The sequence below is a fragment of the Aureobasidium pullulans genome (assembly GCF_000721785.1).
Source record: "Aureobasidium pullulans EXF-150 unplaced genomic scaffold scaffold_17, whole genome shotgun sequence".
In the NCBI taxonomy this organism is placed as follows: domain Eukaryota; kingdom Fungi; phylum Ascomycota; class Dothideomycetes; order Dothideales; family Saccotheciaceae; genus Aureobasidium; species Aureobasidium pullulans.
In genome coordinates this window covers 52,740-79,289 of record NW_021941037.1, presented here as the reverse complement: position 1 = coordinate 79,289, position 26,550 = coordinate 52,740, and the positions used below count along the sequence as shown (strand labels likewise).

At 49.1% G+C, this 26,550-nt stretch overlaps 14 protein-coding genes across 14 annotated transcripts; 1 reads left to right on the top strand and 13 right to left on the bottom strand.

Annotated features, from left to right (window-relative positions):
• Positions 1-1,389: 1,389 nt before the first annotated feature.
• Positions 1,390-4,223, bottom strand: M438DRAFT_337642 (uncharacterized protein; the record flags this gene model as incomplete). Its single annotated transcript, XM_029904020.1, has 5 exons — positions 1,390-1,476; positions 1,580-1,612; positions 1,667-1,686; positions 2,122-2,605; positions 3,915-4,223. 5 exons carry the CDS (start codon positions 4,221-4,223, stop codon positions 1,390-1,392), a joined length of 933 nt encoding a protein of 310 aa, XP_029757851.1.
• Positions 4,224-4,727: 504 nt separating this feature from the next.
• Positions 4,728-5,700, bottom strand: M438DRAFT_279090 (uncharacterized protein; the record flags this gene model as incomplete). Its single annotated transcript, XM_029901057.1, has 3 exons — positions 4,728-5,219; positions 5,271-5,345; positions 5,596-5,700. 3 exons carry the CDS (start codon positions 5,698-5,700, stop codon positions 4,728-4,730), a joined length of 672 nt encoding a protein of 223 aa, XP_029757850.1.
• A 518-nt stretch (positions 5,701-6,218) lies between these two features.
• Positions 6,219-7,188, bottom strand: M438DRAFT_407715 (uncharacterized protein). The gene is made up of 2 exons (XM_029909912.1): positions 6,898-7,188; positions 6,219-6,844 (listed from the first exon to the last, which is right to left on the bottom strand). Exons 1-2 carry the CDS (start codon positions 7,021-7,023, stop codon positions 6,350-6,352), a joined length of 621 nt encoding a protein of 206 aa, XP_029757849.1. The 5' UTR covers positions 7,024-7,188; the 3' UTR covers positions 6,219-6,349.
• Positions 7,189-7,421: 233 nt separating this feature from the next.
• Positions 7,422-8,596, bottom strand: M438DRAFT_407714 (uncharacterized protein; the record flags this gene model as incomplete). The annotated part of the gene is made up of 3 exons (XM_029909911.1): positions 8,487-8,596; positions 8,299-8,417; positions 7,422-7,805 (listed from the first exon to the last, which is right to left on the bottom strand). Exons 2-3 carry the CDS (start codon positions 8,395-8,397, stop codon positions 7,422-7,424), a joined length of 483 nt encoding a protein of 160 aa, XP_029757848.1. The 5' UTR covers positions 8,398-8,417; positions 8,487-8,596.
• A 355-nt stretch (positions 8,597-8,951) lies between these two features.
• On the bottom strand, positions 8,952-11,661 carry M438DRAFT_337638 (uncharacterized protein; the record flags this gene model as incomplete). The annotated part of the gene is made up of 4 exons (XM_029904019.1): positions 8,952-9,416; positions 9,466-9,590; positions 11,097-11,487; positions 11,536-11,661. 4 exons carry the CDS (start codon positions 11,659-11,661, stop codon positions 8,952-8,954), a joined length of 1,107 nt encoding a protein of 368 aa, XP_029757847.1.
• Positions 11,662-13,131: 1,470 nt separating this feature from the next.
• M438DRAFT_383000 (uncharacterized protein) lies at positions 13,132-14,290 on the bottom strand (the record flags this gene model as incomplete). The annotated part of the gene is made up of 1 exon (XM_029908929.1): positions 13,132-14,290. One exon carries the CDS (start codon positions 14,288-14,290, stop codon positions 13,340-13,342), a length of 951 nt encoding a protein of 316 aa, XP_029757846.1. The 3' UTR covers positions 13,132-13,339.
• A 275-nt stretch (positions 14,291-14,565) lies between these two features.
• Positions 14,566-15,006, bottom strand: M438DRAFT_278935 (uncharacterized protein; the record flags this gene model as incomplete). The annotated part of the gene is made up of 1 exon (XM_029901044.1): positions 14,566-15,006. A coding segment is annotated over one exon (441 nt), but the record flags the coding sequence as incomplete, so codon positions are not given.
• A 2,690-nt stretch (positions 15,007-17,696) lies between these two features.
• On the bottom strand, positions 17,697-18,353 carry M438DRAFT_337634 (uncharacterized protein; the record flags this gene model as incomplete). Its single annotated transcript, XM_029904018.1, has 2 exons — positions 17,697-18,158; positions 18,210-18,353. The coding sequence occupies 2 exons, from the start codon at positions 18,351-18,353 to the stop codon at positions 17,697-17,699; spliced, it is 606 nt and encodes a 201-aa protein (XP_029757844.1).
• A 135-nt stretch (positions 18,354-18,488) lies between these two features.
• M438DRAFT_367559 (uncharacterized protein) lies at positions 18,489-19,136 on the bottom strand (the record flags this gene model as incomplete). The annotated part of the gene is made up of 2 exons (XM_029907968.1): positions 18,489-19,017; positions 19,068-19,136. The coding sequence occupies 2 exons, from the start codon at positions 19,134-19,136 to the stop codon at positions 18,559-18,561; spliced, it is 528 nt and encodes a 175-aa protein (XP_029757843.1). The 3' UTR covers positions 18,489-18,558.
• A 122-nt stretch (positions 19,137-19,258) lies between these two features.
• On the bottom strand, positions 19,259-20,118 carry M438DRAFT_367558 (uncharacterized protein; the record flags this gene model as incomplete). The annotated part of the gene is made up of 2 exons (XM_029907967.1): positions 19,259-19,993; positions 20,044-20,118. The coding sequence occupies 2 exons, from the start codon at positions 20,116-20,118 to the stop codon at positions 19,541-19,543; spliced, it is 528 nt and encodes a 175-aa protein (XP_029757842.1). The 3' UTR covers positions 19,259-19,540.
• A 196-nt stretch (positions 20,119-20,314) lies between these two features.
• On the bottom strand, positions 20,315-20,960 carry M438DRAFT_367557 (uncharacterized protein; the record flags this gene model as incomplete). Its single annotated transcript, XM_029907966.1, has 2 exons — positions 20,315-20,828; positions 20,880-20,960. The coding sequence occupies 2 exons, from the start codon at positions 20,958-20,960 to the stop codon at positions 20,346-20,348; spliced, it is 564 nt and encodes a 187-aa protein (XP_029757841.1). The 3' UTR covers positions 20,315-20,345.
• A 385-nt stretch (positions 20,961-21,345) lies between these two features.
• M438DRAFT_301826 (P-loop containing nucleoside triphosphate hydrolase protein) lies at positions 21,346-23,621 on the bottom strand (the record flags this gene model as incomplete). The annotated part of the gene is made up of 2 exons (XM_029902109.1): positions 21,346-23,338; positions 23,492-23,621. The coding sequence occupies 2 exons, from the start codon at positions 23,619-23,621 to the stop codon at positions 21,483-21,485; spliced, it is 1,986 nt and encodes a 661-aa protein (XP_029757840.1). The 3' UTR covers positions 21,346-21,482.
• A 687-nt stretch (positions 23,622-24,308) lies between these two features.
• Positions 24,309-25,110, top strand: M438DRAFT_357614 (uncharacterized protein; the record flags this gene model as incomplete). The annotated part of the gene is made up of 2 exons (XM_029907185.1): positions 24,309-24,342; positions 24,605-25,110. 2 exons carry the CDS (start codon positions 24,309-24,311, stop codon positions 25,108-25,110), a joined length of 540 nt encoding a protein of 179 aa, XP_029757839.1.
• Positions 25,111-25,738: 628 nt separating this feature from the next.
• M438DRAFT_337629 (heme oxygenase-like protein) lies at positions 25,739-26,449 on the bottom strand (the record flags this gene model as incomplete). The annotated part of the gene is made up of 1 exon (XM_029904017.1): positions 25,739-26,449. One exon carries the CDS (start codon positions 26,447-26,449, stop codon positions 25,739-25,741), a length of 711 nt encoding a protein of 236 aa, XP_029757838.1.
• Between the last annotated feature and the right edge of the window lie 101 nt (positions 26,450-26,550).

The window sequence follows — 26,550 nt, the reverse complement described above, 5'->3', positions numbered from 1 at the left end:
ATGATGGCATTGGGAGGTCAGAAAGAACATAGTTAGAGATGGGGAAGGAGGGATGAAGCAGATACTCTTGGCATGCTGACTAATCGACAGAGACGACATCACCTGCCGAATTCATTGTTTGTTCCTTTCTTTGTTCTTTTCATAGCTCAACGAAGGACATAGCTCAACAATGACTATCGTAAAGTTTCCATCAGTAAACTACGGCCAGGAGTGAGAGAGTGAGAAAAGCAGATGTAAGCTGCATCACACATTGTCCTTCCGACTTCTGGTTTTGAAGCAAGAAATACACCGCGTGTCGATACTTGAGCTGGCAAAGGTAATGCATGGCATCTTACACGTATCTGTGGTCTGGCTCAGTTGAACTGGCGTAGAATCAAGAACGAAAAGAGACGATCACACCGCGAGGAAGTCTTGGGAGAGAGCCAAATCGCAGTATACAATCAGAAGCTGGCCTGCTACCCTTACACACGCTCGGCGTAGGAACATAACAGCTCATCTGCTTCTTCTGCTGTTGAGGTTGGTCAAAGAGTAAATGCAAAACATTAATCGAGGGTTGAGGGGGGAATCGAATTCCAGACCTGCCAAAAAGTAACTCGTAGTGATGTCTAGTTTAGAGAACAGGGTAGCCCAACCCCCACACTATAGGATTTACCACCGCCGTAGCAGGGTCCCCAATGGAGGAGTCCGACTAGTCCGCTGTCTCGATGAGAAGTTCTCAATCACGGTGGAATATAAAGACTCCCCAAAGGTTTTGAATAAGTCTTGGCTACAAACTCACTTCCTGGACGACCTACCTATCAGCTTTGCAGAAAGCAGAAAGCAGAATGAGAATCTTTCCTGGAGACCACACTGATTCTCAAAGTCTCCAACAGATCACCTCTTCTGATCAAGTCATCGTTAATGCTTGCGAGTCGATACCCTTGCAGTATGCCTCGAACGTCAAGCTCCATGACACCTTCAGCTCAAAGATTAACCTCACTCGCTTACTGACATGTTACATAGGAATCCTCGCGCTGTCAAATTTGTTACGTGAAGCGTTTATCAAGCCTTCTTGAGTGCCCTGTCGTACCGCCGTTGGCATGCTCCTTTCTCGTAGAAAGTGGTTAGCACGCGAGTTGTTGCAAGAACTTACTTCTCTGAGTATCTGCTCCAAGGTTAAACAACTTACAGCCCTACATCTCAACTGTCGCCACTCGAGGCATGGTATTTGTTCAGGCAGACAATCAGGATGTAGGTCTTATGGCCATCGGGTTCATCGGCATGGCGGAAGTCTCGAGTTGCAAATTTGTCATCGAGACTAGCGATCATATGACCAAGTTTCGGCGGCTCGAGTAACTGTCCTCCCTTCAGGCCTTCCACGACCTCTCATCTCCGATTTGTTGTAGATCATCAAATTGCTGGACTGAGTTTAAGACCTAGTTCGAGTGTCTTGACTTCGTTCTCGAACGTCTCGTTGGAGCGAAAGTATTCAAGCTCCTGTAGTTGCGCTGTCAGTTCATTGGGTCTTGTTTTAAAGGTAAAACTTGTGTATGACTTAGCTTCTTGATAGCCGCGGTTTTCTCCTTGATGGTCATTTCACAAATTCATCTGATTCGTCCTGCTGGTTGACAAGCTAGAGTGTTATGTCAACCTGCTGGTGTATGTCAGCGAGACTATCATCACTAACCTTGTGCTTCTCCATATCGGCTGCAGAAACGTCAAGATGGTCATATAGGAGTTTGCAGGGCTCATGTAACCTCGCTAGGGGTATTGGAACCTGCCAGTATTCAAGGCAACGTTCGTATGATGTGGTACCGCACAGGGCTTTCTTTGTTGGACTGCTGGTGGTGCAAACATCATCACGGTATACATGGCATAGCAAAGGATTTGATTACAAAGCACAAATGCAGCCATGGAAGCGAGAGGAGCAAGAAAAGAAATTCAGATATCGTTGACCCAAAAGAAAGAACTCCAAGAACCCAGCAAAATCCAAACCACCTAAAAGCTAGCCCTCGAACGACCGCCCAAACTTTTCTCGCTTCCAGATTCATATATGCTGATACATCGACAGCAGCCAAGAAGGAGTAGAAGTAGCCTCCGCAAAAGAAGACCACAAGTTCTGAACAAGCTCTTTATTCATACGCATGCCCTCCAAACTTCCTTCATCCAGCTCAAAACTCCTGTTCTGACTGTACTCCAACTCTTTGATGAAGTGAAAACAAGCTCTTGCCGAATCAACAAACTTTCTGCGAGATTCTGCTTCCAATTTGAGGGCTGCTGGGAGCTTTCTCTGGCATTCAGCCGCGACTGTGTCGTCTAGCATGGCATCTTTGAGAGTGTCGACTTCGAGGTTGTGTTGTTGCCAGATGTTGTATCGTTTGGGGTATTCGTCTTCTTCGATAAGGAACCTGTTGAGTCTGGCGGTGACTAACTCGTTCAGCGATCGGTAAGACTCGACAGATGATCTAGGACGTTCTGCCCTGGTGTGCCACATGATTGAACCGAGTATGCCCAGTGGACTGATATCCGTGAACGGTGGTGGCGATGAAGGTGGCAGCGGTCGAGGTAGCGGACGGAGACTTGCACCAGGAATACCATTGGGAGTGATTCCAGGGACGATTACGGGCTACAATTTTGTCAACGGAAAGTTGCCATCTGATGTAATTTGACATACCTCAGTCTCAGCAACCTCTTCTGGTCTAGTAGCAAGAGGTACATTTACACAATGAGAAGAGGCATTACGGGTGTCAAGACCATGGACGTCGCGATAATGGCGTGTCAGCCCCCAGGCGCGTGACCATGCACGTCCGCACAGACGACAGGTATATCTTCTTTCGCCAGAATGCGTGAGCTGGTGATGATTGAGGTTCGAATGACAGGAAGCTCTGTATCCGCAGCCGGGATACGAGCATCTGAGGGTTCGACGATTCATGAGGTAGCTTGCAGTGCGGGAGTTGTGCATGACCAGGCTCTGTTCTGAGGTTGAATGTGGCATTGATTGAGTGCTTTGACGGCTAACAGAAGAGAATTGATGGTTGGCGAAAGAAAATTACAATGAGAGGTGTTATATGCGTGCAAGAAGCCACGCGTCTTGTATGTCTCAGCTGAGGTGGATATAGAATGAGAGAAAAGATGGGAGGATCCCCGCCTGGAACACATAAGCCTGAAATGTGTTGGATGGTTGACTTTACGATTGTTCCAGCCATGTCTCTGTTTTTTCACTATCCATCGTCGAAGCAAAATAAGTCTGGATAGGATCACGAAGTTCATAGTCTGAACCAAGGTGAACAAGAGCCAATTCGAGATATTAGACATGTCTCGGGCATTTCGAAAATGTCTTGAATCAATTGTTAAGAGAACAAAGGTGTTAAGGTGCACCAAGAATAAATACTACAAAGAACTCTGAGTAAACTGCAGATTACATCCTGACCAACTATTGAGATACAAAGTTTAATCTGAGATAACGAATCTCACCTTGGTCGCCGCCCTTTTTGAACTTTTCCGAGACTCCAAATTCTTCTTGCATCGCGACGGTCTTAGATCAGCGGCGCAGGGAGGGAAAACGATAGAGCACTCGTGGTACTTTGGCAGCAAGCGTTTAGATGTAATTGTCTTTCGTTATGGACCGTGCTTGATCAATAAATGCAGTCGTCACATTGAGACTGTTCTCAGAACACAACGAACATTTTCGTTCGGCTGAGATCCTCCATCCAAGCCGTCCATTCTCCAACACACAATCGCCAACATTCTTGAATCCCCAATATCAATCTAGCATCTTCGCTTGGAGCTGCTCATTCCATACCAGCCGCTCTGAGTCTGTCCAGTATTGCCTCTCGGAAATCCTCCAGCACTTCTAAAGCCGTCTCAAACAACTCAACCGTGCCAGCATCTCTACTTCCTCCCCCCCCAATGACCTCAAGAAAATCCCGGCACACCTTTTCCGCACTCGCAATCCTGTCCAACTGTGCATAAGCCGACGCTCTCATCCTAGCAATCTCTTCTTGCAGCTCGATCTCAATGGAGAGCACATATGCAGCATTCTGTATCTCTTGCTCGAGGGAGGCAGGATGTAAACTCGAGACATCTTGATATTCGAGGGCTGAAGGATGTTGTGTTCTGTCTAGCCAGAAGTCTAGTTCTTTGAGGAAGTAGTAGGCGTGTTCTTCTATTCTTTCGACTAGATTGAGGACTGGGCTGCCGAAGATGGGGGTGGGAGACGCGGGCCGTGTTTGTTGTTCGGCCATGTCTTGTTGAGGGTTGGGGTTTTGTGATGGTTTGGGTTTGTTGGAAGAGAAAGGTTGGTGTAGCAATCACAGTCAAAGGAGACCGCTTTATAATTTTTTCTGCTGACATGCATGATGGCTAGCAGAGAACAACAGCAAGCGTTTTACAATGCACATGACTTGCCACGTTACAAACAGTGTTGCATGTGCAAGCAGTGATGCAATCAGCTCTCTCGCATGGTCTTTGACCGTCTGACAAGTAGGTTACATACAACGAAGGATACGCAAAGGAAAGAAATAAGATTCCAAGGAGAGTACCCGAGGCTTTCTAGGGCAAGAGTATGCAGCATGGAAGGCAAAGAACTGACTTCTGAATTTGTATTGTAGCTTTCCAGAACCACTCATCTTGCTGTTCTAAAAAAGCAAAGCCTGGGTGTTGAGCGCTTTCCCCCAAAGATCCACGAAAACGGTGATCATCACCATCATTCCTTCTGTACCATCTTCCTCGAGACAGAAAGAGGCATTCTACCAACCAACAGAAGCTTGGTAGGCATGGATCAGACGAAGACTGTTCTTCATAGTGCCATCCAAATTTTGCAGACCCATCTTGATATGCTTAGTGGTAAGCCAGATAGTCATGGGCTCAAAGTCCTTCCAACCCTCCAGCCAAAGCTTCTGCCACTCCTCGTTCAATGCCTCCAGATGCTTCAAACCGTACAAAGTAGTTCTTCCCACTCTCTTGAAGGCAGTGTGGAATTGGTTGCCGACTTCCAGACGAGGACAGATGGTGTCGAAGAGCTCAGCTGTGGTGGCATTCTTCATCGTGTCGGGGTTGGTGGCACGGGTTTCTGGATGCTTGGAGATCTTGAAGATTGTGTGGGGGAGCATGGCATTGGAGGTGCTGATGCTTTGTGCGGTAATCTTGGCCATGATGAGGTTGAAGGCATCGAGGGAGTCAGGACCGGGTCTGCTGGCGAGCTTGATGAAGGGGCGACCACCAGGTCCATCTAAGATGTTCTGGGATATATGTCAGCGTGTCTCCTGTCAACAGTACCTGACAATACCTACTTGCGTGCTGTCACCAACGGTGACCGCGGGGAGGTTCATTGTGTTGGAGGCCTCTGACTGAGGCTCGTGCTCCTCCTATACTCAGGTATTAGTAAGTGCCTGGGATCGTTGATCGTCTCCTACACCATCCTCAGCTGATGATATCAACATCAGAATACAGAGTTGTATTCGATTGGAGGACCGAGTCCAGACAGTGCTGGTAGGGCTTGCGACTCTCGGAGGCCAGAAGCTTGTGTTCAAAAGGCATCATGCATTTTGATGAATAGCGAAGGAGCGCGTACGCTTGGAAGAGATGAAGAGTGACGAAAGAGTGTGAGATAGTTACCAGAAACTTGCGAAGATCCGTGAGAAGATCCTCGTACATTGCGACCGCCTCTTCGACAGGCTCGAGAATATGATCGCCTTCAATCAATTCGATAGATTCGCTCATGATGACTATGTGTGATAGAGGAACACTTGAACGAAAATGAAGGATGGTGTTATATGATTGGTGTGCCTTTCGTGGTGCCTTGTTAGGCAAATCATCAAACAGGATATCGGAACAAACATCGACAAAAGACAACCCAATTTTTTTGAAGTCATTCTCACCTTTGAAGAACTCGCAACGAGTCCTGTTTGCTACACTCGGTTGGTTACAGCCTTCATGCAGGGTGCGCTTTTTACTTCGGGAGGTTGTACCAGGTCAAAGGATGGGTTGATTTGCTATACCTCGCAAGAAAGACCGTTCCGGAGTAAGCGTCCAGGAAAACACAATTGCATAGCTGCCATGCTGAAAACATTGAAGGAACATTCACCAACGGTTTTGGGCTGTTGAGTCCGCACTCGCAGGATCTACATGATTCATCGCACTCAGCTCCTCTTTGACCTCTATCTTCAAAGCTTGGGTTGGAACATAAAACACAACATATAGTGGCAACAACATCGGGCAAGGAGAAGCAAAGTAGACATGACAAAAAGTCTCATTTGGTCGTGTGTAGATACAGCAATGTTAGCCTTTGATCGCTATCGAGGTAGAAGAAAGCTACTTGTCTTCCATAAATATGATATGCAGTAAATGGAGCGAACGCGAAGAAAATTCATCAACAGAACAACGGACCCTTCATCACAACTTCACGTGCCCGAGCCATGATAGACTGTATCTCTCTGGCAATGCTTGATCTCAGATCGCGTCGCAGTACACGCTCGAGAATCTGAACTGGTGCGATGCTCGAAGGTGCGTCCAGTCTGCTGATGTTCCTCTCGTTTTCCCGACACACAGTTTCCAGTGCGTCAACTGCCTTCAGGGAGGAAACACGCAAACTCGTCAATTCGAGAGCGAGGCGAGTGTCGAACTCGACCATCATCCTCAAGATTGTGATCTCTGAGCGGCTGAGTGTGGACAACTCTCTGTTTCGGAGAAGACTTGACTGCTCTTCTAGCCATGTCGCCGACGCAGAGGCATGGTCTGTCACATACATAGACCAGCGGATCGTTCTTGTCTCATCTCTGTGTTGTTTGAGCACATCTTGGATCTTCTGGTAGATGGCGCTATAGATTTGCTCTGCTGCCTCAGGGGAGTTTGGATCGAACACGATCTGCCACAGCGAATCAGAAAAAATCTTGTCTCACGACGTCAAAGAGACCGTACTTCAGCTACATCATCAGATTGACCCGGCTGAGCAGCAGTATATTCCTGTGTGTCCTGCATCTCTTGTGCGTCTTCAGACCAGTCGACTTGTCCAGTGTCATTCAAGGTGATCTGTGGAGTAGTCATCGCGATGGAGGGGAGTCGGTGACGAAGGCTACATAAAAGGCGAAAACCGAGCGATGAAGCAGCGATGACGGGTTGAGAAGTGAGGCGACAAAGTTGTGGTGGTAGTGCTGTGTGTGTGAAGGTGCGACGTGTCTTGCAATGGTTCACGGTGGGTGGAGAAGAAAGTTGACGATGGGAGTCAGGAGTGAAAGTGATTGACCGATGGGAAAACGCAGAAATCAGGGCAATAGCGCGGAGTTTTAGTAAAAGTTTGTTTTGATTGATAAGAAGGAAGTCGCGTTGGTGGACGCTGTCACATGTCAAATTTGAATGTAACCACCGGAAAGGAAAGTGCATTGCTGAATCTGCAGCCTGAACTTCAATACTGCTCTCTATTCCATTTCTCCTCAGGTTTCTCTTCAACTGTTCTCATGAATCCTCCTCAAGCGATGTATGCGGGCAGGCAGCGATCTGCTGAAACCATGATGCTCTTGGATATGGCCTTTCATCAGCTCCCAAAAGCCTGGATCTACAATTCCTTTTGCAGATCTCAAAGCCTGTTCTCCCTCGGCCAATCGGCGGTAATGTCTTGTGTAGCACTCGCGCAGGTTGGTCAAAAGGTCTGCCTCTCTGATGTCGTGCTCGCGGATTCTCCGCAAGTCAAGAATCTGCTGTGTCGAGAGCTGGTCGACACTGATCTCGGACGGGATGGGGGTGCTTGGGCGAGTGATTCTTCGTACCAAGAGAAGATAGATGTATCCATTGAGGCCTGATTTTACGGCCGCTTGCAGGAGATCCAGGTTCTTGACCATGTAGCTCAATTCATCTTCAGATGGTTCTTGAGGACGCTGGCCTTGGGTCTGCTCTGAAGAGCAGTGTGGCCAGCGAGCGATCGTTAATGATAATTATCATGATAATTATCAGATGAGCTGATTGATACAAGGCCTCAATTTCTATCAAGTGATCGCTCTAACACCGTGAGATTATCATGAGTGTATCATGATAATTTGAGGGCAGGGTTATCCCCTCAGCGAACCCCTAGATGTTCAGGGCTGGCAGGGTCGCGCCTACAGAATCAGATAAGATGCGCAGATCTTCTAGATACGGTTAGTCTAGCGGGATCTTGGCAGTAAATGAGCGATGATGATCGATCACGATTATCACGAGCGTGAGCGAGTGAGAGGGTAATTTCTGCCGAGCGATTAAGACGAGACCAATTATCAGCTCATTATCACTCGCTGACCACACTGCTGAAGAGTAAGCATTGAGTAGACGAAACATCTGCAGGATACCTACAGCATCCGCTTCGTTCTGCAGTGCGATAGCGCCCGATTCTTCTTGTGGTGTCTGCGAAGACGGTGCCTCATCGTCGTTACTTGGAGTGTTGCCGGACATGATGTGGGCTTCCGTTGCTTCTAAATGTGTTGGTCAGTTGAATTTCGTCCTGGATTGTGTTATTGAGCTGGCGCACCAGTCGCTCGTACCTTTGATGATGGGTTCACAGAGCCGTCAAGGATATCTGTGAAGGTCGATTGGAGAAAAGAAGCGCAGCATGCAGGTGCCAGACTTTGGATCAGAGATGGGTTCAGAAGCTTTGATGGAAAGTGAAAGAAAACATCAATGAGTGACGAGTCGAGGTGAGTATGCGCGCCAAAATGTTACTTCGACGGTTCCATGCCAAGAGCACGCCATGAGTCAGAAATGGTATGGTAAACATCGGGAGGTCCTGTCAATATCAGATCTTGTCTGCTGGTATCTACCGTTCGAATCTCCACTAGTAAACGCCGATATGGCGCCTGGGAGTTTGAATATCACGAGTTTGATTTCCTTCCTTTCCGTTACTATCGTGTCAATATGCAGCGCCCACATTCCGATCACGGCCTCTCGGATCTTTCTGCCTGTCCTCCGCCCCCAGAACTCGATTCTGAGTCTGAGTCTTCCAGCTGTCCTCAGATCGAGTTCTTCTTGATCTCCCCAAGCACATTGAAGATGCTGGTACGGGTCTTCTGGACCCATAAAACCACAGCCTCAGCCCTCTGTAGCTCCTCAACACGGAACACTTTGCGTCTACCACGTAGATCGAGGATCTTTCTGGCAAGCGTCTCGACTTCCTTCATTCTTGCCAGATCAGCCCTTGCCAAACCAAGGATCTTGTGATAGGCTTTTAGTGCTTTCGTCTGAGCACCACTCATCTGCATGACATGGCCCATAGCCGAGTCGGAGATGGTGTCGATGTTGATAGTGTGGTTTTTGACTTTGGCCGCGTCGCGATGGAACTTGTACTCCGCTGTGGCATCGAGATAGGCTCTCCATTCATCTTGGAAGGTAGGGATGACATCGAGATGCGCCTTGCGCACGGCGACAAGTCTGTTCAGGTGGTTGTGCCATGTTGTTGGATCACCTTCGTTATAAGCCTTCTTGTGTTAGTCCGAGAGGCAGATCTGTTCGGCGATCGATACATACTGAGGCCGTTGAATAGGTGTCTTGGAGCTCGTGAAACGCCTGATTAGCCATTTTGACGATGGGATTGTTGATTGCGGTGAAGGGGTAATTGGAAAGCACAAAGATGGTGCTGTCGAGGTAGGCGACTGTGTCGATAAGGCAAAGTTATGTGGAAGAAGATACAAATGAGGGAAAAGGGGTATGCTCCAGGCCGTTGGTGTGAAGAAGGAAGAGATCGAGTGAACGATAGAGCGACGCGTCCAAGATGCTTTGGAGGCAAGCGTCCCCGAGAGTAGGATTGCGAGAGACAGTGGTGACTCTTCGCCCGATAGTTGCTAGCTTGGGCTATTTGGGAGGTCAGAGTCTGATGTGTGGTCTCTCAAGTGAAAAGTGCGGACTCAGATGATGTGCGATCGATGAGGCTCGGATGGTTCTATGCTAAGAAGAATCAAGAGGATCTGTGAGGTACAGCGTGAATTATGCTTCTCCACGCTGGCAAAATGGAAGAGGAAGAGAGTAGCCGTTGTTATAAGGACATGCAACGTAAATCACAAGGAAAAATGTGCCTCCTGTCAGAAGGTTTGTTACACAGCTTGGAGAAGGGCCCTCAAAGGCTGGTGCTTTCAACAACCAACACCCATGACCGCAATAATATCATGTATTCAGAGAGTCTCATTCACTCTTTCGACAGATACAAGAAGTATCAGCGGGACACAAGGCAAAGGTTAGGTCTGATTCCCTCCTGCTCTCAATGGATATTTCCCAAGAACCAAACATCCCCTTCTGTTTCTACAAAGAGGTTCGTACTCCCGACTGTCAGAAATAGGAAGCAAACCTGGAGATAGCAGTTCTTACATACCAACAATAAACAAAAAGACATCCCATCTCAAGTCACCAACAGCCAGTTTATCCGCTCCGAGCGGCCCACCGGTCAATTGATGAAGCGAAATGATCAGCCATAACGGTTCAGCTGGGGATCGACCCAGAGCGCTGATGTGGAGATGGAGGTTAAACCATCGCACCAGTGAACACGCTACAAAGATCTACTGAAATTTGGTTCTCTGTAATGTTTGGAATGTAGCCAAGGACGAATATCATGAGTATTGTGTCTTTGTGTAGTACGTCAAGACGACTCTCAGGATTTGAAAGGATCGTAGCTGTGAAGAGGTCACTCAAGAGCCAGACCTACTCTCTATTGAGGCATTTCTGACATGATCACATCTTATGCTGGGACATGTGTCTATGGAGGATGAGACCTTATACGAGAGCTCTTCGAGTTGTATCGCTCAACATGAAGGTCACTCTGCCTCAAGACGGCGCGATTCACAAATGATGTGTGCTGGAGAGATTAGAATCTTTATTTGACTCTGGAGCTAGTGTTTATCTCCCCACTCGCGTCACTTGCCCGATGTGCCTCCGAGAGAACTCATCCTGGAACTTGTGCAAACACTGAGAGTAAGGTGGGATAATATTGTATCGTTTTTGTCTGTGATGTTTGCTTTTGCAAGCCACTGAAAGCCCGACCCATTGCTAAAGATGATGAGGAACCGGCCTAGACCACTACATCACAGGATACCTGTCCAGGGCTCTTTTATGGACAACCGAAAGTAAAGTGATTACCTTATCCCAATAAGCTTTGCAGTTCTTGATACTTCGTTCCAGTGAGCGAAAGACCCCGGCACCACTCTTCGAAAGGACCAAATGCTTTCTTGTAAAGGCAAACACCTTCTTGCAGAGTGTTCCAAACTCCGCTTCTTCTTTGCACCTCCGATAGAGTTCCCATTTTGCTTCGCGAGCCTTTCTGTCATGTTCGAGAATGTTGGACCAGTTGTCGATGGCTTCTGTCGACAGAAGGTTAAGATCTTGTAAGGCGGGTGTACGTGCACGCAACTGTGCAAAGCGGTATGTGTGGTGCTCGTAGTGGTTGAAGACTTCATTCGGGCCCAAGCTACGTGCTTTGATCTTCTTGAACAAGTCCTTGATTTGAGCCAATAAACTGTTGTGTTCTTGATAGAGGGCCTCGATCTCGGCTTCGGTCATTTTCTTGAGCTTGTCAGCGAAGCTACAGCGAGATCAGTCATTGTGTCATACTTCAGAATTCTTCAGTCGATGTCTGAAGACACGCTTCTTTGATTCGATCGTTTCATTCTCCTGTTCGGCTGGACTCATGTCCTCGTTTTGCACTGCAGGATCGACGTGCTGGTTTGTGTTGTTCATGTCGCCGGTCTTGCGAAGCGATCAAGGCGCTAGTATCGGAAAATCAGACGAAGGAAGGTGGAGAGTAATCCAGTCGGGCAGATGCAGATGTGAGAGATCTGATTGATGTCTAATGAGTCGAATGAAATCTGTGATTGGTTGGCCAAATGTTGGAAGCCTGTCGCTGAACCAAGACTTGGAGTGACAGCAAAGAGTGACTCACCTGTAGGTGACAGAAGTATTCCTGGGGATGTTAAAATGATCGGTTGAAGTGTGGAAAGTCAAGAATATTGGCGTTCGGATCTTGTTGATAGTGGCTCGGAGACAGACAAGAATTCAATGTAGGTTGTTGTGATGTGTGTGATCGAGTGAAGTATGTCTACAAGATCTGAGCAGATGATTGAAAGTGAGCTTTGTTGGATGTAACACCTAGCTATGAAGTGAGGCGGGAATGGAACAGAACTAGCGCCTCCACTGAAGTATGTTTAGAGTCTAGAAATTGCATAGTAGATGCCATCGAGCGTTTTGTGAATCAACAGCGGCGAAAGCATGGCCCTCGGCCGTTCGTTGATTCTCGTAGCAAGCGTCCTACACAATCTCTAGGCTCTCCCCCGACTCATAACAATAGGAGGCGAGATTAAACCACGGATGCGAGGACCATCTAGACCTCTCTCCAGGTCCATAAAGTTTGTTGTACTCTTTGAGAAGCACGAACTGTTTGCGGATTCTCTGCGTTATACCAGCACTCAGTCATAAACTTTCGGCTCTGTCTTCAGCATTTTGGTGGTGTACTCCAGACTAATCGATGGCTGTACGTCCAAATTGATGATATTCCACGCTGGGGGAGCTTGAGAAGTCAGCAATACCAGTTCCTTGTTTGATCGGTCAAACAGTCGCAAGAGTTCCCGATTCGAAGACAAACTCTCGTAGTATCTTCGGAAACGAGCAAGAAGCTCCTATCGACGGCTGGAGAGCTTCTCAGGCGACGGGATAGCGGTATCGCAAGCCGGGGTGGTTCGCTCATCATGTTTCGGAATGCAACGCCTGCGAAGCTCCTCTTCAAGGTTGAGGAGCTCTTCAAGCGAGGATCAACCGGCAACATAAAACTTGCCTTGGGTCTGACAGATAGTCAGCGGCGTTGACTTTCAGAAAGATACGCACATACTGCTTGGGATTGCTCGAAATCTAAACTCCTTGCTTGAACGCTGTCAAAATCCATGGCGGCATCTTCGGCGATTACCGCAGGTACCACGCTGTTGTCGGCGGACGAAGTCATGTTCGACTTTGGGGCTCAAAGACGGGAGACGAGCGGATCAGTGCATTGGAAGGGAATATATCTAGATTACTGCAGAAGAGAATTGGGAAATGAGCGATGAGGGGTAAAATTCTGGAAGAAGATGGGCAGGTGCAAAGGGCTAGAAACATGATCCAGCGGGAAGGAAGTCGCGGATGACACCTCTCGAGTATTTGTGTGAATAAGAAAAAAATAGCATCCAAAGATGACGCAGGTGCAATGTAAATGGAAATGAAAATAGAAGGGAAATCTGTGACTCTGTGGAGTTGCTGAGCCGGCGTGAAAGATCAACCTGAACGCCCCATCGACTTGCAGTAGCCGCACGAATGGAGCCATCGAACTGCCAGAAACTTTTGCTGGACTGCGTCACAACCCGGGAGCGGCATCAAAAGGACCCCAATGCTTTCAAGCAAGCTCTTCCAACCACTCGAGCCAAGTCTCGGTCATCTGAACTCTGGACTGCTCAAGCATCTCGACTCTTTCTTTCGAATCCATAACTTCGCGACTTGCCTCTCCGCTTGCCTCCTGGATTTCACCTTCCGTCTTCTTCATGACCTCAAGCAACCTGAAGTACTGCTTTTGAGTGCGATAGAAGGCGCTGAGTGATCCGATCCTCTTGATGTCGTGCTCGACCAATTTCGAGGCAAGAGCAATCTTCTGGGTCTCGTAGGCGCTGATAGTGTTGTTATGACCAATGGTGATGACCGAGATTGCGGGACCGTAGACGAAACGCCACTGAGTGAGCTGGAGGTAGTGGTCCTGGCATTCGACCAGGTGCCTATTGACTTCAGTCTGGACGCGCGCAATCTCAGCAATGGCGTTTTTGTTCCTAGACTTAAGCTGGTCGATACGCTGGATGACGAGATCTTGTTGTTGGATATCGAATTCATCAGATGTTGCGATGAGTTCGGACGGTGAGTTGGTCAATTCGACGTCTTCTTGCAGGGCGAACTCGTCCGAAGGTTGATCAGCAAGCTGCTCCCCGGGGCTGCCTTGCTCTTGAGAGGCTGGGATGACTCTAGAGATTGAGCTGATAACTTTGTTATCTTCTTGCACTGCGATCGGCGCGCTGGAGGACGCATCCATGATGTTGGCAGCCTCATTCTCGACTTTGTGAACGGTACGGTCGTCGGTAGGAACGGGTTCTTGCAGACTACTGAGCTTTTCGGGGAAGACGATGTTCATGTGATCTTCTTGTTCGGTAGTGACGTAAGGCTTGGAGACGTCGTTGGAGACATCAACACCGTCTGGCAATATGGCGGGCCGGGTGGGGAAGGTTATAATCTGAGGATCGTCTTGTTGACTTGTAGTGGCGCTGCTTGGAAAGGCGTTGATGTGTCGGCTTGAGACAGCCATCGTGATGGATGTAAATTGTGGTGATTGTAGATCGTGCAGAGTGAGACCGTGATGCGTGTATGTCGTGATGATTGGCTGCGTATCAGGATGTCAAGTATGACGATCCCAGGACGGCATGTATGTTATGAAGACGTGGAAAAGAGTAAAGTTTGATTGACGGGGGAAGAGGAGAGTACAACGCGGATGAAAATGGAGAATGGGCTTGTTAATGTACAATAGGAAAAATCCTGAGTGAGGGTGAACCAACAACCAAATTGACGGACGACTGAAATCGATCAAGTTCCTGTGTAGTGAATGACGATGGCCATTCTCTTGATGAAGCCCTCCCAGCCCCTGCCAGGACCACTCTTTATCTTGAGTGTGTTTCCAATCTCTTCGTACTTTCTGTCAGCTGGGTTGATTGCAACAAGCTGATCGAGGATAGCTTGAGCCTCGACCATCATCTTCCTGATCTGTTTGTAGTTTTCCTTCATGGCAACCTGCATTTGCAATGTAGCCAGATCATTCTTGACCATCAGAGTGGCGCAATCGATGAGCATCTGTGCCTCTGGCGAAGAGAGATCAATAGGTTCATTGATGTTGGGGAACTCTTTTTTCAGTTCTTGGTGCATGCGAGCAAGGCGCAGCCACGACTCAGTATTGCCGTTCAGGTTTGCTTCTTCCACATTAAGATCGTAGAGTTTCTCATCAAGCTGTGCTTCGAGATGCATGATCTCTGGAGTCTTGGGGGGCTCTGAAGGCTGAGTGAGGCGATCTTCGACGGGTTCGAAGGACTGTTGATGTCAGTAGTGCCACTTCTCGTCTCGTAACAGCCACCTCATACCTCGGAGTTGACTTCTCTCGTTGTCGAGTGTGTCGAAAGTCTCGAAGAAGTTGACAATGTTGAGGGTTTCGCGGAGGACGAAGCTGATGAAGTCGGGGACTCGGGAGGTGTCGACAATGTCAGGGCGGCAAAGGTCGTCGAAGGGGCGACAAAGGTCGTCGAAGGGGCGGCAGGTGCTACCAGTGAGACCATGTTGTCTGCCATGTTATGTTTTGCAGAGAGAGTGATGTCGGACATGGCCGAAAAGAAGCCAAAAATTCCCAGCTGGACTCAAAAGTCGCGTCGCGTCGCCAAAATCCAACAACAAAGATAGCCAAGGCGGGAGATACAGATAAAGGCAGTTGGCGTTGGATAGCTATGCTAGAGAGCAATAATACGTCGATTAGACATTCGACGAAACAGGGGCGTAAGAGCTCCAGGGAGGAGGAATTGTCCAGGATTGTTCGGAACTGCGAAGACATAGCCATGACGAACACTCCGTCCTCGACAACGATATCGTGATCTCGAGGATGATCGCGCTGATCCGAAAGATGTCGTCAAGTAGAATGATGTCGTCGTTGCGGGTGACGCCGTCGATGGAGATTCAGTTGGTCGGATCGGATGTAGGGTCATGTCCATGTCCAACCTATATCAGATTCGATATCCAGCCACTCCTAGTTCTGATCAAATGATACTGACATGTACTGGCGGTGATATCATCTTCCGGTCGCTACACGATTCTCTTTGAGGAGATGCCATCTTTGAGGCGGAGTATCGCTTGACGATGATGCTGTAGTACAATCCTACGGACTATCATCTATCCTCTGTGATGATGTCGATCTCTCGAACGTGGTGTCGCTCTCGTCACGATGTGATATAAGCACTTCTCCGAGTGCGGATAAACACCCCTCGAAGATGATGAGTCTGCTTCCAGACAAGGTATCGATCAAGGAGCAGTTGAGGAACAACGAGTGTGGTACTCTAGTAGCAGCAGGCTCTGACTAGTGACCGTATCCACTCTGCTGGACTAACACTGGTACCAAGGCTGTTTTCGCTGAAAGGATCGTCTTCAAAGGTTCGACGAACCAAGACCGAAAGCGAACGTAACAAAGAAAACCTCGTCAATACCGACGTCCACAGAAAATAAATTCATATCCACCTTTGTCCAGAAGAACAATGGAAGCATCCCTGAAGATTTAGAGAACAAAGAACAAAGAAGAACAGCAAACAGGTCGGACAATCGGAAAAGCAAACTGAATCTAGCATCCTGGTCATGCCGAATCAATGCTAGCACTGAATATGTATCTTTGTCGCGAGGAAGGTAGGCATCTTCTAATATATGTGCTAATCTCATTAGCATACTGTCAAGATGCTTTAGAATGCTATGAGAGGTATGGTGGCTCCCTGAATGGCGGCCTCTCTATCAATAGTACCTGCAAAGGTGCGAGAAACACAAGCGGATTTGATCAATGACCAAAGAAGGAAGGAGCCAAACGTACTCTCTTTGAACAATGCGTTCTTCCCAAATACGACTACGCAATTTTACCGTCATTAAAGCGATGAGCTCGACAAATGCAAGCCACGACCCCTTTCAAACAAACCCAAACCCCTCCTTTTGCATCCCCCAAACTCCAAGTCCAAAGCTGTATCATCCAGCCCGAGCCTTCTTCTCAGCTCCCTCAATAATCAGCTCCACGATCCTCTTCTGCATTATCATAGCCCTCTCAAACATCACAATCTCCTCTAACCAGCGCTTATCCTGCTCCTCACGCCTCCATTCAGCTTGCCGTTTCACTCAACCCTTCATATCCGCAATCAGTTCTGCAGCTTTGGTCGCGACCTTCCTTAAATTCCCTCATGGTACTTGCTCTCTGCGAGTTATAGAAAAGTATGAGATCAGGGGAACTTTTGACTTGGTTAGGGGAAGGTGTACTAACCTTGGTGGTGTTGGCTTTGTAGTTGCGGTTAATCTCGAGGAGATCTTTTTTGATCCGGGGTAAGTTGTCGAGCATCTCTTGACATTGGTTCAAAGCATCAGTCAACATTTCATTCAATTCGACTAGAGGATCGTCGAAGGTTGCTGCGAATGGTTCAATGTTATTTTGGGGAGAGTCGGAGACCATGGTCTGGGTGAAGCGGTTAATAAGGGTGTAATGCTTGGGAAGCGGTAGTGTTGGACGAGCCATTGTGGAGGCATCGTCAGAGTCGTCAAGATTGTAGACAGGTGGGTCTGTCATGGTGGATTTCCTGAGAATTGGGAGCTTGAATGGAGATGTGTGAGAAGAAGAACGGTTATGTTGAGGTGTGATGCTGATTTATAGTCTGCCTCTGGCTCTCTGACTGACAGATAAGCGATGGCAAAGCACATTCTGGAACACTCTACTTGGCAGTGTCTGTCTGTGGCACGATATGTCTTCGAGGGAAGGAGAAACGATTGACATGGATGAAAGAGTATCTCATGCTGGTATAGACGAGCCGAGCAAGCCGCAAATTGATGTGTGTGCGTCTGTCTACCATTATAGACGGCTGTCGCCTTTGTCGCCTTGTTACTGCCCTTTGGTAAGACTGTTCATGTTCCTCGTTGCCATCCTCTTTCCCCAGAGCTTAATGGTATCTCTTTTCTGTCATCATTATTCTTATGGCCCTGGACATACGTCTTTGGAAGCTCAGGAAGTACGCTTCATTGCTTTCGAATTCCTCCTTCACTCTAGCATCTAGCTGCTCCAGTCGATCGGAATGGTCTCTTCGGATTACCATCTGAAGTTTGATCATCTCATCAAGGAGTTCAACTTCCCCTCTCATGAGGACGTGGAACTCTGTTCTACGTTTGATGAAGGTCGTGTCGAGAGCCATGAACCTGGTATGATCGTCAAGCGATTGCAGTCTGTCGAGGTCGATGACTTGGAGATCCAAACGGGCGACGAGCTTATGCTGTTCGACTGCTAGCCATGCGGCTTTCCTTGCTGTCAAGGCAGCTACCAAGGCTGGGCACCGCTCTTTGTGTAATCTGGACTTTTGCTTAAGGGTATTAAGCAGAGTTTTGAAAGCATCATGGGCCAGTTTCTCCTGGAAGTCGGTATTAGTGATACATCGTACCCACAATGACGCGACACCTACCTTGTCGACGGTCAAAGTGCCGTCATTTGTGATCTTGGCAGTGGTCTCTTCTGTCATGTTGACTTTCTTTGTAGTGGCTTTGTCCGTCACGTCTGAGTCTGTGGTGTCTTTGATCATGTTATCTTGTTGCGCGCTTGTCTCCATAATGATTGCCGCACTGAAGTTTGTGTTGACGAAAGAAAAAAAGGAACAGAAGAGTGTGTTTGATAATTCAAGAGAGGGTGAAAGAAGAGGACATCTCTAAATAAGAAGTGGGGAAGAACTTGATGACGCGTGAAAGCCAGTGAAGGATGACCGCCGGAAACCATAAGTGAAAGAGCAAGTCGGGTGTGTCCTTGCACTGCAGGGCTCATCTTCTTGCATTCGCCATGACCTTAGAGCACTGATCCTTGATCATAGCCAGACGCTTTCTGACCAATGCTGTCATTTCATCGAACAACTGCCTGACCTTAGTACTTAGCTGGTCCAACTCTGCTCCATATTCTGTTCTGATCTTCTTCTCTATTGCAACCATCTCGTCTGCGAGAGTGATGATCTTTCTCAAGCCCCTGTTCATTTCGGATCGACGCTTGATGCTCTCAACCTCAAGCCTCAAGAAGTGAGAGTATTGATCCAGGGAGGGGTTGTTGTCCAAGTCGATTGTCTGAAGATTCAATCGAGTGATGGCCTGATACCGGATCGCTTCATGATGTGCATGCTGCAAGGACAATACAGCAGTTCGGTGGGCAGGTTCCAACCGCTTCTGTTCTTGGAACCCTGTCTGGAAGGTCGTGAACAAGGCCTCGAAAGCGGCCTTCCTAGCATTGTCCTGAGATGCGCCATCAGTAACGAGTCATCCATGGTAGAGATAACACTGACTTTTTCGAGGACTAGGGTATCGCCTTTGTCGGCATCGGCAGTCTGTTCGGGCTCCACGTGTTTGTCCATGGTGGTTAATGATGATGATGAAAGAAAGGCTGTCGAGACTGATGTAGAAAGAAGTGGCAGAGTCTTTCGGATGGTCAGTTGGTTGGAGGAAGAGAGAGAGAGAAGGTGGGAAAATAGTGTTTAAGAAGAGAAGAGTGATACTGCGAAAATGAAACGCCACCAAAATAGTTATGAGGACGGAAGCCAAAAAGTGAAAGAAAGATGTGATTGAGAGCAGCTACGGTATTCGTGTACGGTCCCTCGAAGTACGCAAGGCGACAGCGCTTGAGCTCCTTCACCAGTGAGAGCTCTACCACCCACGAATCTCAACTGGACCTAGTCAACAATGACGTTCACTCCTTCATTGCATCGGTCGCCTCAATCTCGGAATCCGTCGCGGAGGGACAGGCATGAAACTCTGCTGTTCATAGCTTGCGATAGATGATATCGTTGCAGGCCTTCATGAAGTTAGCCTTGCATTCGGCCACCTCCTTCGTGTTCTGCTCAAACTCCTCGACCATCTCAGATCCAGCCTTCTGCAGCAGCTCATCAGGAAAGACTTCTCTGATACGCTTCTCGGCTCTGATCATCTCATCCACTACGCTGATCAGAGCGCGCACGTGTTTGTTCTCGTTGGCATTCTCCTCCCGGTATGCCTTGTCAAGGGCCATCCACTGAATGTACTGGTCGAGATTATCGTGCTTGGCTAGGTCGATTATCTTGAGGTCGATGTTTGTGTTTTCCTCGAACTGTCTGATTGCGATGCGGGCTGGATTGCCGCCACCCAAGGCGGTATTGACGTCCTTAGCACACTGACAGAAGTTGAGAGCAAGCTCTTGATAATCCATGAGTGCAGTCTGGAGAGTTTCGCTTGATGCCTGGGAGAGGGGTCAATATGGGTAGGACATTTGGGAGGGGTCAGTTCTACCTCGACAGGAAGGTCCGCGTCCTGCTCTTCAAGAGGCGAGGGGTTCATCTCCAGGATGAATTGGTCGTGGCTCATGATGAAGCTCTAAAGAGATGTGTGCACAGATGTGATAAGGGCAACAACAAAAAATGGTGGACCATTGCAGAACCGCTGTTGATTTTATAATAAATGCCGAGCAAAGCAAACGGAACGTGGATCTAAACAAACGATCCGGAACCTTCTTGTCGTACTCCGAAAGTGTGCATCGGCGCCTGTGTGGACTCGACCTGATCTCTCTCTCGAAGGAGACTTGGTGCCATACATCAGTCTTCTTCCTCGTCCAGAGGTGCCGCCACTCGTCCATTGATAAGGACTCGGTGTTGATGTATCATTAGCACAGACTGCTCCTGGACCAGCTTCACAGTGTCAATGAAATCCTTGACTTCGGACACACTGTTGTTCTCCTCCAGTTCAGGGCCGTAGTCCTCAACAATCCTTCTGGCCAATATGATCATCCTATCCTGGTGTTTCAGAACCTTTCTCATCGAACAGCGGAGCTTGAAGAGGCTCGCTTCGGCTTCGTTCTCCAACTGGATTGCAAGCAAAACATCCTGGATGCCACTTAGAGTGATGGTGTCGAGGTTGATTGTCTGCAGATCTGGCTTTGTCTCCTCTATGTGGTCTAGGTAGTCGTCCCACACACCCTCGTTGTAATTCGCTGCAGTTTCGTTCAAGGCGTTGTTGTAGAGATTTTGCTCTTTCCAATACTCTTGTAGTGCATCTACCAAAGGGTTGCTGATGTACTGCTAGAGAATTCGTCAGATTCAGGCGACACGATCAAGCGATGAAGCTCTTACCTCAGTTCCAGGAGGTCCTGGTTCTTCGCCGGCGGGATCACAAGCGCTCTGCTCCTCTGAGAGTGCTGGAGGATCATTCATCTTGATACAGGATATTGGTGCTGTTGATGGACGAAGAGTGTGGACGCAAGATGTTGTTGTATGGTCGGTGGTAAGAAGCTTCGCGAGGAAGATTGATGGAGCGTCTACAAGATGAGAAGGAGCGACATCGATAAAGAAACCCCCGACTTACGATCCGAAGTCGCACCTGCCTCTTACAACCAAGTCAAAGCTATGCACTCATCACAATGCTTGTTACCTCTGGAATTCGTCAAGTCAGCCGTCGAAGAGACTCGTTTGACAACTTCTCCTCGATCAAGATTTGACATCCGACGTACGTTGCAACAGCTGAACATGAGTGATTCGAGCGCACAGGAAGAAAGAGTCAAACTCACTTTGAGTGAAAAGAAGACATGAAATTTTTTCTACCAGACTATTCGCTTGGTGATCTGGATTGGAAACCGTAACAGAATATTTGCCCATCCTTTCTACTCCCCCAACGCCAGACAACATGAATACGATATGACCATGATTCCAAGAAAATGCAGAAATGTGAACACCCATCTACCTGCTTCTGGTGCTGCCGTTACCACGCTTACCAGCAGTGAGCCATTTGGCCAAAGAGGCGGTTGTGTGACGATCACCCTCTCCCTGTCTGGCGTTGCGATTCATCTTCTGTTGACCCAACTTGTGCAGACGCTCGGCCTTGCTACGTGCAACCTCGTTGGTAACACCATCCTCACGTCTGTTCATGCGACTGACACTACGAGTGCGTGACATGGCGCGAGAGATGCTGTTGCGGTGCTTGGCGGGTGCATCGCCGCCGTCGACATCCATCATATCGGCATCGCCGTCGACAGCCTCGCTGCGACCACGAGGACGAGATTGCGAACGAGCGCGAGCACGCTCGGTGATTGATGTGGCGTCGTGACCGAGAGCCTCGAGGCCTCTCTCCATCTTCTCGAGTTGAACGGCCTTCTTGCTACGGGGAATAACAGCGCGGTTCTTGAGCGACTTGCGTGCCTTGGCCTCGTTGCGGATGAGTTGGCGCTTTTCACGGATGAGCTCGGCCTTGTATTTGATGTCTGCCTCGTCGGCCTCCTCAACCTCGTCCTCTGATTTGTCGTAGTATCCCTCTGCCTCGAGACGGGCTTCCTCCTCTTCCAAAGCAGCGAGCTTGCCTTCGATTTCGGGATCGACGAAGTCGTAAACGTTCTTTCCGTCGAGGAATTCGGGCATCTTGTCCTCGCGCCAGTCGGGGTTCTCGAGCATCCATTTCTCCTTGAGGTTGATGTTGAAGACACCGGCGCCACCATTCTCCTCTTCGATATCGCGCATGAGGGTGATACGGTTGGGGTCCTCTTTGTCGTACTTGACTCTGGTCTTGACAACGTCGGGGACGAAGGTCTCGCGAACGACACCACCCATGGGCTGGGCAACGTGGATACGGCGGAGAACATCATTGAGACGGCCAGTGACCTCACCAGAGGCGTTGGTACCGGCCTTGAGCTTCTGAGCGTTACGCTCGGCAAGGAGACGGTCGCAAGCGGCGTTACGGACGTTCATGAGGCCCTCGGTGGTTGTGCAAGAAAGCTGGAGCATCTCAACGTTGTCGGACTTGCAAAGGTCGGCCAGTTGTTGCTGGGTTTCGGCGTCGAGGTCTTCGGGGCGCATGGCGTCGATCTTGTTGATGACAACGAAAACGAGCTTGTTGGCGAAAAGAGGCTTGATGGACTGGAAGAGCTGCATCTGGGCCTGGACTGAGTAACCACACTGCTCGGACAAATCCATGAAGTAGAGGATGGCAGAGCGCAAGTGGGCAATAGCAGTGATCGACTGCATTTCAATGGTGTTCATCTCCTCCAGAGGGTGGTCCAAAATACCGGGAGTGTCGATGGCCTGGAATCTCAACATCTTGTAGTCGAAGTGACCGACGAACAAACTCTTTGTGGTGAAAGCGTAGGGCTGAACGTCGACATCGGCGCGGGAGATGTTCTTGAGGAAACTCGACTTTCCAACGTTGGGGTAACCGCAGATGAGGAGTGTACGGGTGTTGGGGTCGATGGAGGGCAGACGGCCCAAATGCTGGCGAACCTGCTCGAGGTAGAGGAGCGGGTCCTTCAGGCGCTTGCAGATAGTGGCCATGCGACCGAGGGCGGCGCGCTTGAGCTGCTTGCACTGGAAGAGCGACTGACCGTACTTGACGAGACGGACATAGTCGCGGGCTACTGTCTCGATCAAGTGCTTGGCTGTGGAAAGCTGGCCGAGGGCGATGCGGAAGTGGTCTGCATCGTAGAGGGTGTTGAGCAGATCCTTGTGGAAAGGGTGGATGTCGGCGAGACGGGGAAATCCATCGAGGACGGCTTGAATCTTCTCGGCAAACGTTTCACAGGTGAACTTGATCTTGCGCATGTAGAAAGCTGTGAGGTCTTGTCAGCGCCTGTTCTTGTTGTCCCTTTCTTCATTTCTGCATCTATTTCCTTCGCTCCAGTCGTGTTGCGCCGGTCTTGCGTAGTCGCTCGCTCCTCACAAGCAGATTCCTCCTCTTTTCAACTGCAAGAAAAAGTACCCACCTCTGATTCTCGAAATCTTGAAACCTGCTCTGATCTGAGTCGGCAGTCTTCTCTGAGTTCTGCTCAGGACAATGTCCAGGAACTCCTGCGACGTCGGCACCGGGGCGATATCCTTCCACGTCGTCTTCATTTTGGCGGTATTTGGGTGTTGTTGATTTGTGTTGCGAGAACCGACCGAATTCCTGCTCCGCTTCTTCGTAGAAAAGTTCGTCGCCTCCAGACTTTCATCCATTTTGCCAGGAAGGCGGTCTGCGGATACTTTAGCGCGCCCGCAAACGCCGACCTCCGAGGTGCAATGCCAAGCAAGGCCGTCCCTCGATCAGCATGTTTGACTTGACTTCTTGCTTTTTCTCGTCAACCGCTTTTCTGCCTTTGTTCTCTTTCTCTTCTCGAGTCACTCTCCAGTCTCTGCGTTGTGCTTTATTTCTGGCTCTGGCCCTCTGCCATCTCGTCTCGTCGCTCATTCAACATCTGCGCTCGACCGCCAAACGCCTCAACGTCCGTGCATCTGCCAGACCGAAATTGCTCCCCCTGCTTCAGAACTTGTACACTTCTTTCTCTTGCCTGTATAACATCGCCCCTTTAGCTCAGTTGGTAGAGCGCGGCACTAGTAATGCCGAGGTCACCGGTTCGACTCCGTTAGGGGGCATCTCTTCTTTTGTTCGTGGTATAGCCTTGGAATCATCTGTTCTTGGTGGAGTAAATCTTGGGTGAATGTGAGCATGACCCTGGCTGTGATTTTGCACATCCTCGCCTCTTTTTGGCACCCTCCTCATCTGACATTATTGGGTGAAACCAAAAGTAAGGACTTTCTATCATGCTAGTACGCTATCATTCATTTGCTTGCAAAGGTAAGTCTCATAGTTTTCCAAGTTTCCTAATCGAGACACCGCATTTTAGCGCGGAGTCGAGATGCGAGTTTAGCAGACTGGGACAACCATGCGGCAGTCGTGCTGCAATCAAAAAGGACCCACGACGCAAGTCGGGACGTATCAAGTTCGATATTGTTTCCACGATCTTTGCTTCCTTTCTAGCATCATGAAGCTGGACATCACTCCTACAGCATCCTGTCATGGCCGACAAGATCTCAAGTCCAGTGATTGGGATCAAAAGTCGACATCGAATATCTCCCACATCGAATATCTCCCACTGCCCCTCCAAGCGAGACGATCACGACCGCGTTATCGATACTCGATGCTTCAGTTGCAAGATTCACTCCATGCTCAGCCATCTGGTTCTTTGACGCCGAGCACTTTGCAGATGATCGTGATCCAGAGCTGTTTCGCAGTCTGGAGCTCTCGTTCCGGGAGACGCTGAGTAGATGGCCGCATTGGTCTGGCCAGTTGCGATGGGCAGCAAAGACCGATCACCAGAACAATCAAATGCCTTATGGCCGTCCAGTCATCACTTACGGCGGGGGCAAAGACGTCGGTGTTGACTGGATCATCGCCAGCTGTGATTCAAATCTGGAGTCCATCGTTCCAAGCAGAGATGCTCGCTCTACAACAGACAAAGTTTGGATGGCTACAAAGCTTCCACACCAACTTCAAGCCGCATCTAAGCTAGCCACGATCTTTGCTAAGAATAAAAGGAAGCCTGTGAAAAGTCAAGATGGGTAAAAGAAAATAAATGTACATCTCATCCTCAGCCCAAAAAAAGCTTCCAGATCCATCGAAATGCAAGATCGCCTTCAACAAAAAAACTAACAGGTATGTCCACTGAAAGCGACTTCCTCAAAGCTACTTCAAATAATCACATGTCGAAATTTTGGATTGCAAAGATTGAACAAAAAAGGAATCACCATGGGCAGGATTCGAACCTGCGACCACCTGTGTTCATCGGGACCACGCTTGTATGGAAAGGAATGCTCACGTGCCCAAACTTAACACCAGGTATGCTACCACTACACCACCACGGCTTTTGTTGTGAGAGGCAAGTAATTTCTGGTATATGAAGGTAGGTGGGTGGGGGAGGTGGTAGAGTGTGTTTGAGGGAGTTGTGACTCAGGGGGAGCTTCTGCGACGAATCCGAGGACGTCGCTGTGCGGTAGCGCGTAGGGTCAGGGTGAGAGGATGACAGAGCGGGCAGGTCGACAAGTGTTCGCTGTAGTAGATGGAGCTTCGAGACGACAGTTTGAGCTGTTGAAATGGAGAGCGCGCCTGAAGTGTTAGAGCGAAACTTGCTGTGTGGTATCGTTTTGTGAAAGATCTGAGATTTTGTTGCATGTGGTATACTGTGTCTCTGCACCTACGGGTTAGATACCTTGGGCCAGAAGTTCTCCTCTGCCCATAAGACTTGCTGCCATACTTCCTCGCACTTGACCCACTCTCTGCTGCCTTCAGGTATGTCGTCTGCAAGTTCGTCCAGCAAGTCGCCGATGCAGATCACAAATTCTTCGAACTCGTCGCATGTCCAGTTGGGTATGAGGGTGGTATGCAGCACATGGCTCTTCTTTTCCTCTGGTACCTCTTCTTTGAAACCCAGAGCATACTTCCAAGCTTCAAGATAGCACTTCTCGGTCGCCCATAGCGCAGTCATACCGACAAGAATGCTCTGGCTCGGCGCACCCGCACCAGCGAACATGTCTTGGTATGCCCTCGTCTCTTTGGTCGCCGTCTCTCCACCTTCTTTCCAGTCAAAGTGTTCACCCAGGATGTCTTCGAACATGCCTAGCTCTCGTCGGACGTTGGTCAAAGCATTGATGAAGCAGTCGGCGACTCGCCATTCGAGGCACTTGATACGTGACGATGTGGTGGGTATTGAGGTTTTTGATAGCATGTTGCCCATGAAGGGGATGTATGAGAAGATGTACAGGCGGTCTTGGGTCAGCCAAGCTAGCAAGGAGTCGGTGGGGAGTTGTGATGTGCCGGCGAGACGGAGCCATGGGTGTCTGGTTGCGGAGGTGAAGGCATCTGGGCTGTGAGCGAGGAGGTGCTCGGTGAGCTTCTTGGGAGCCATGACTGTAAGGGTCTATACGGTGTCCGCTACAGCGAGGCAGAGTAACGGAAGAAGGAAAGAAGGCGATGAGTCTTGAGATGCCATGTCTCAACAAGTCGTCT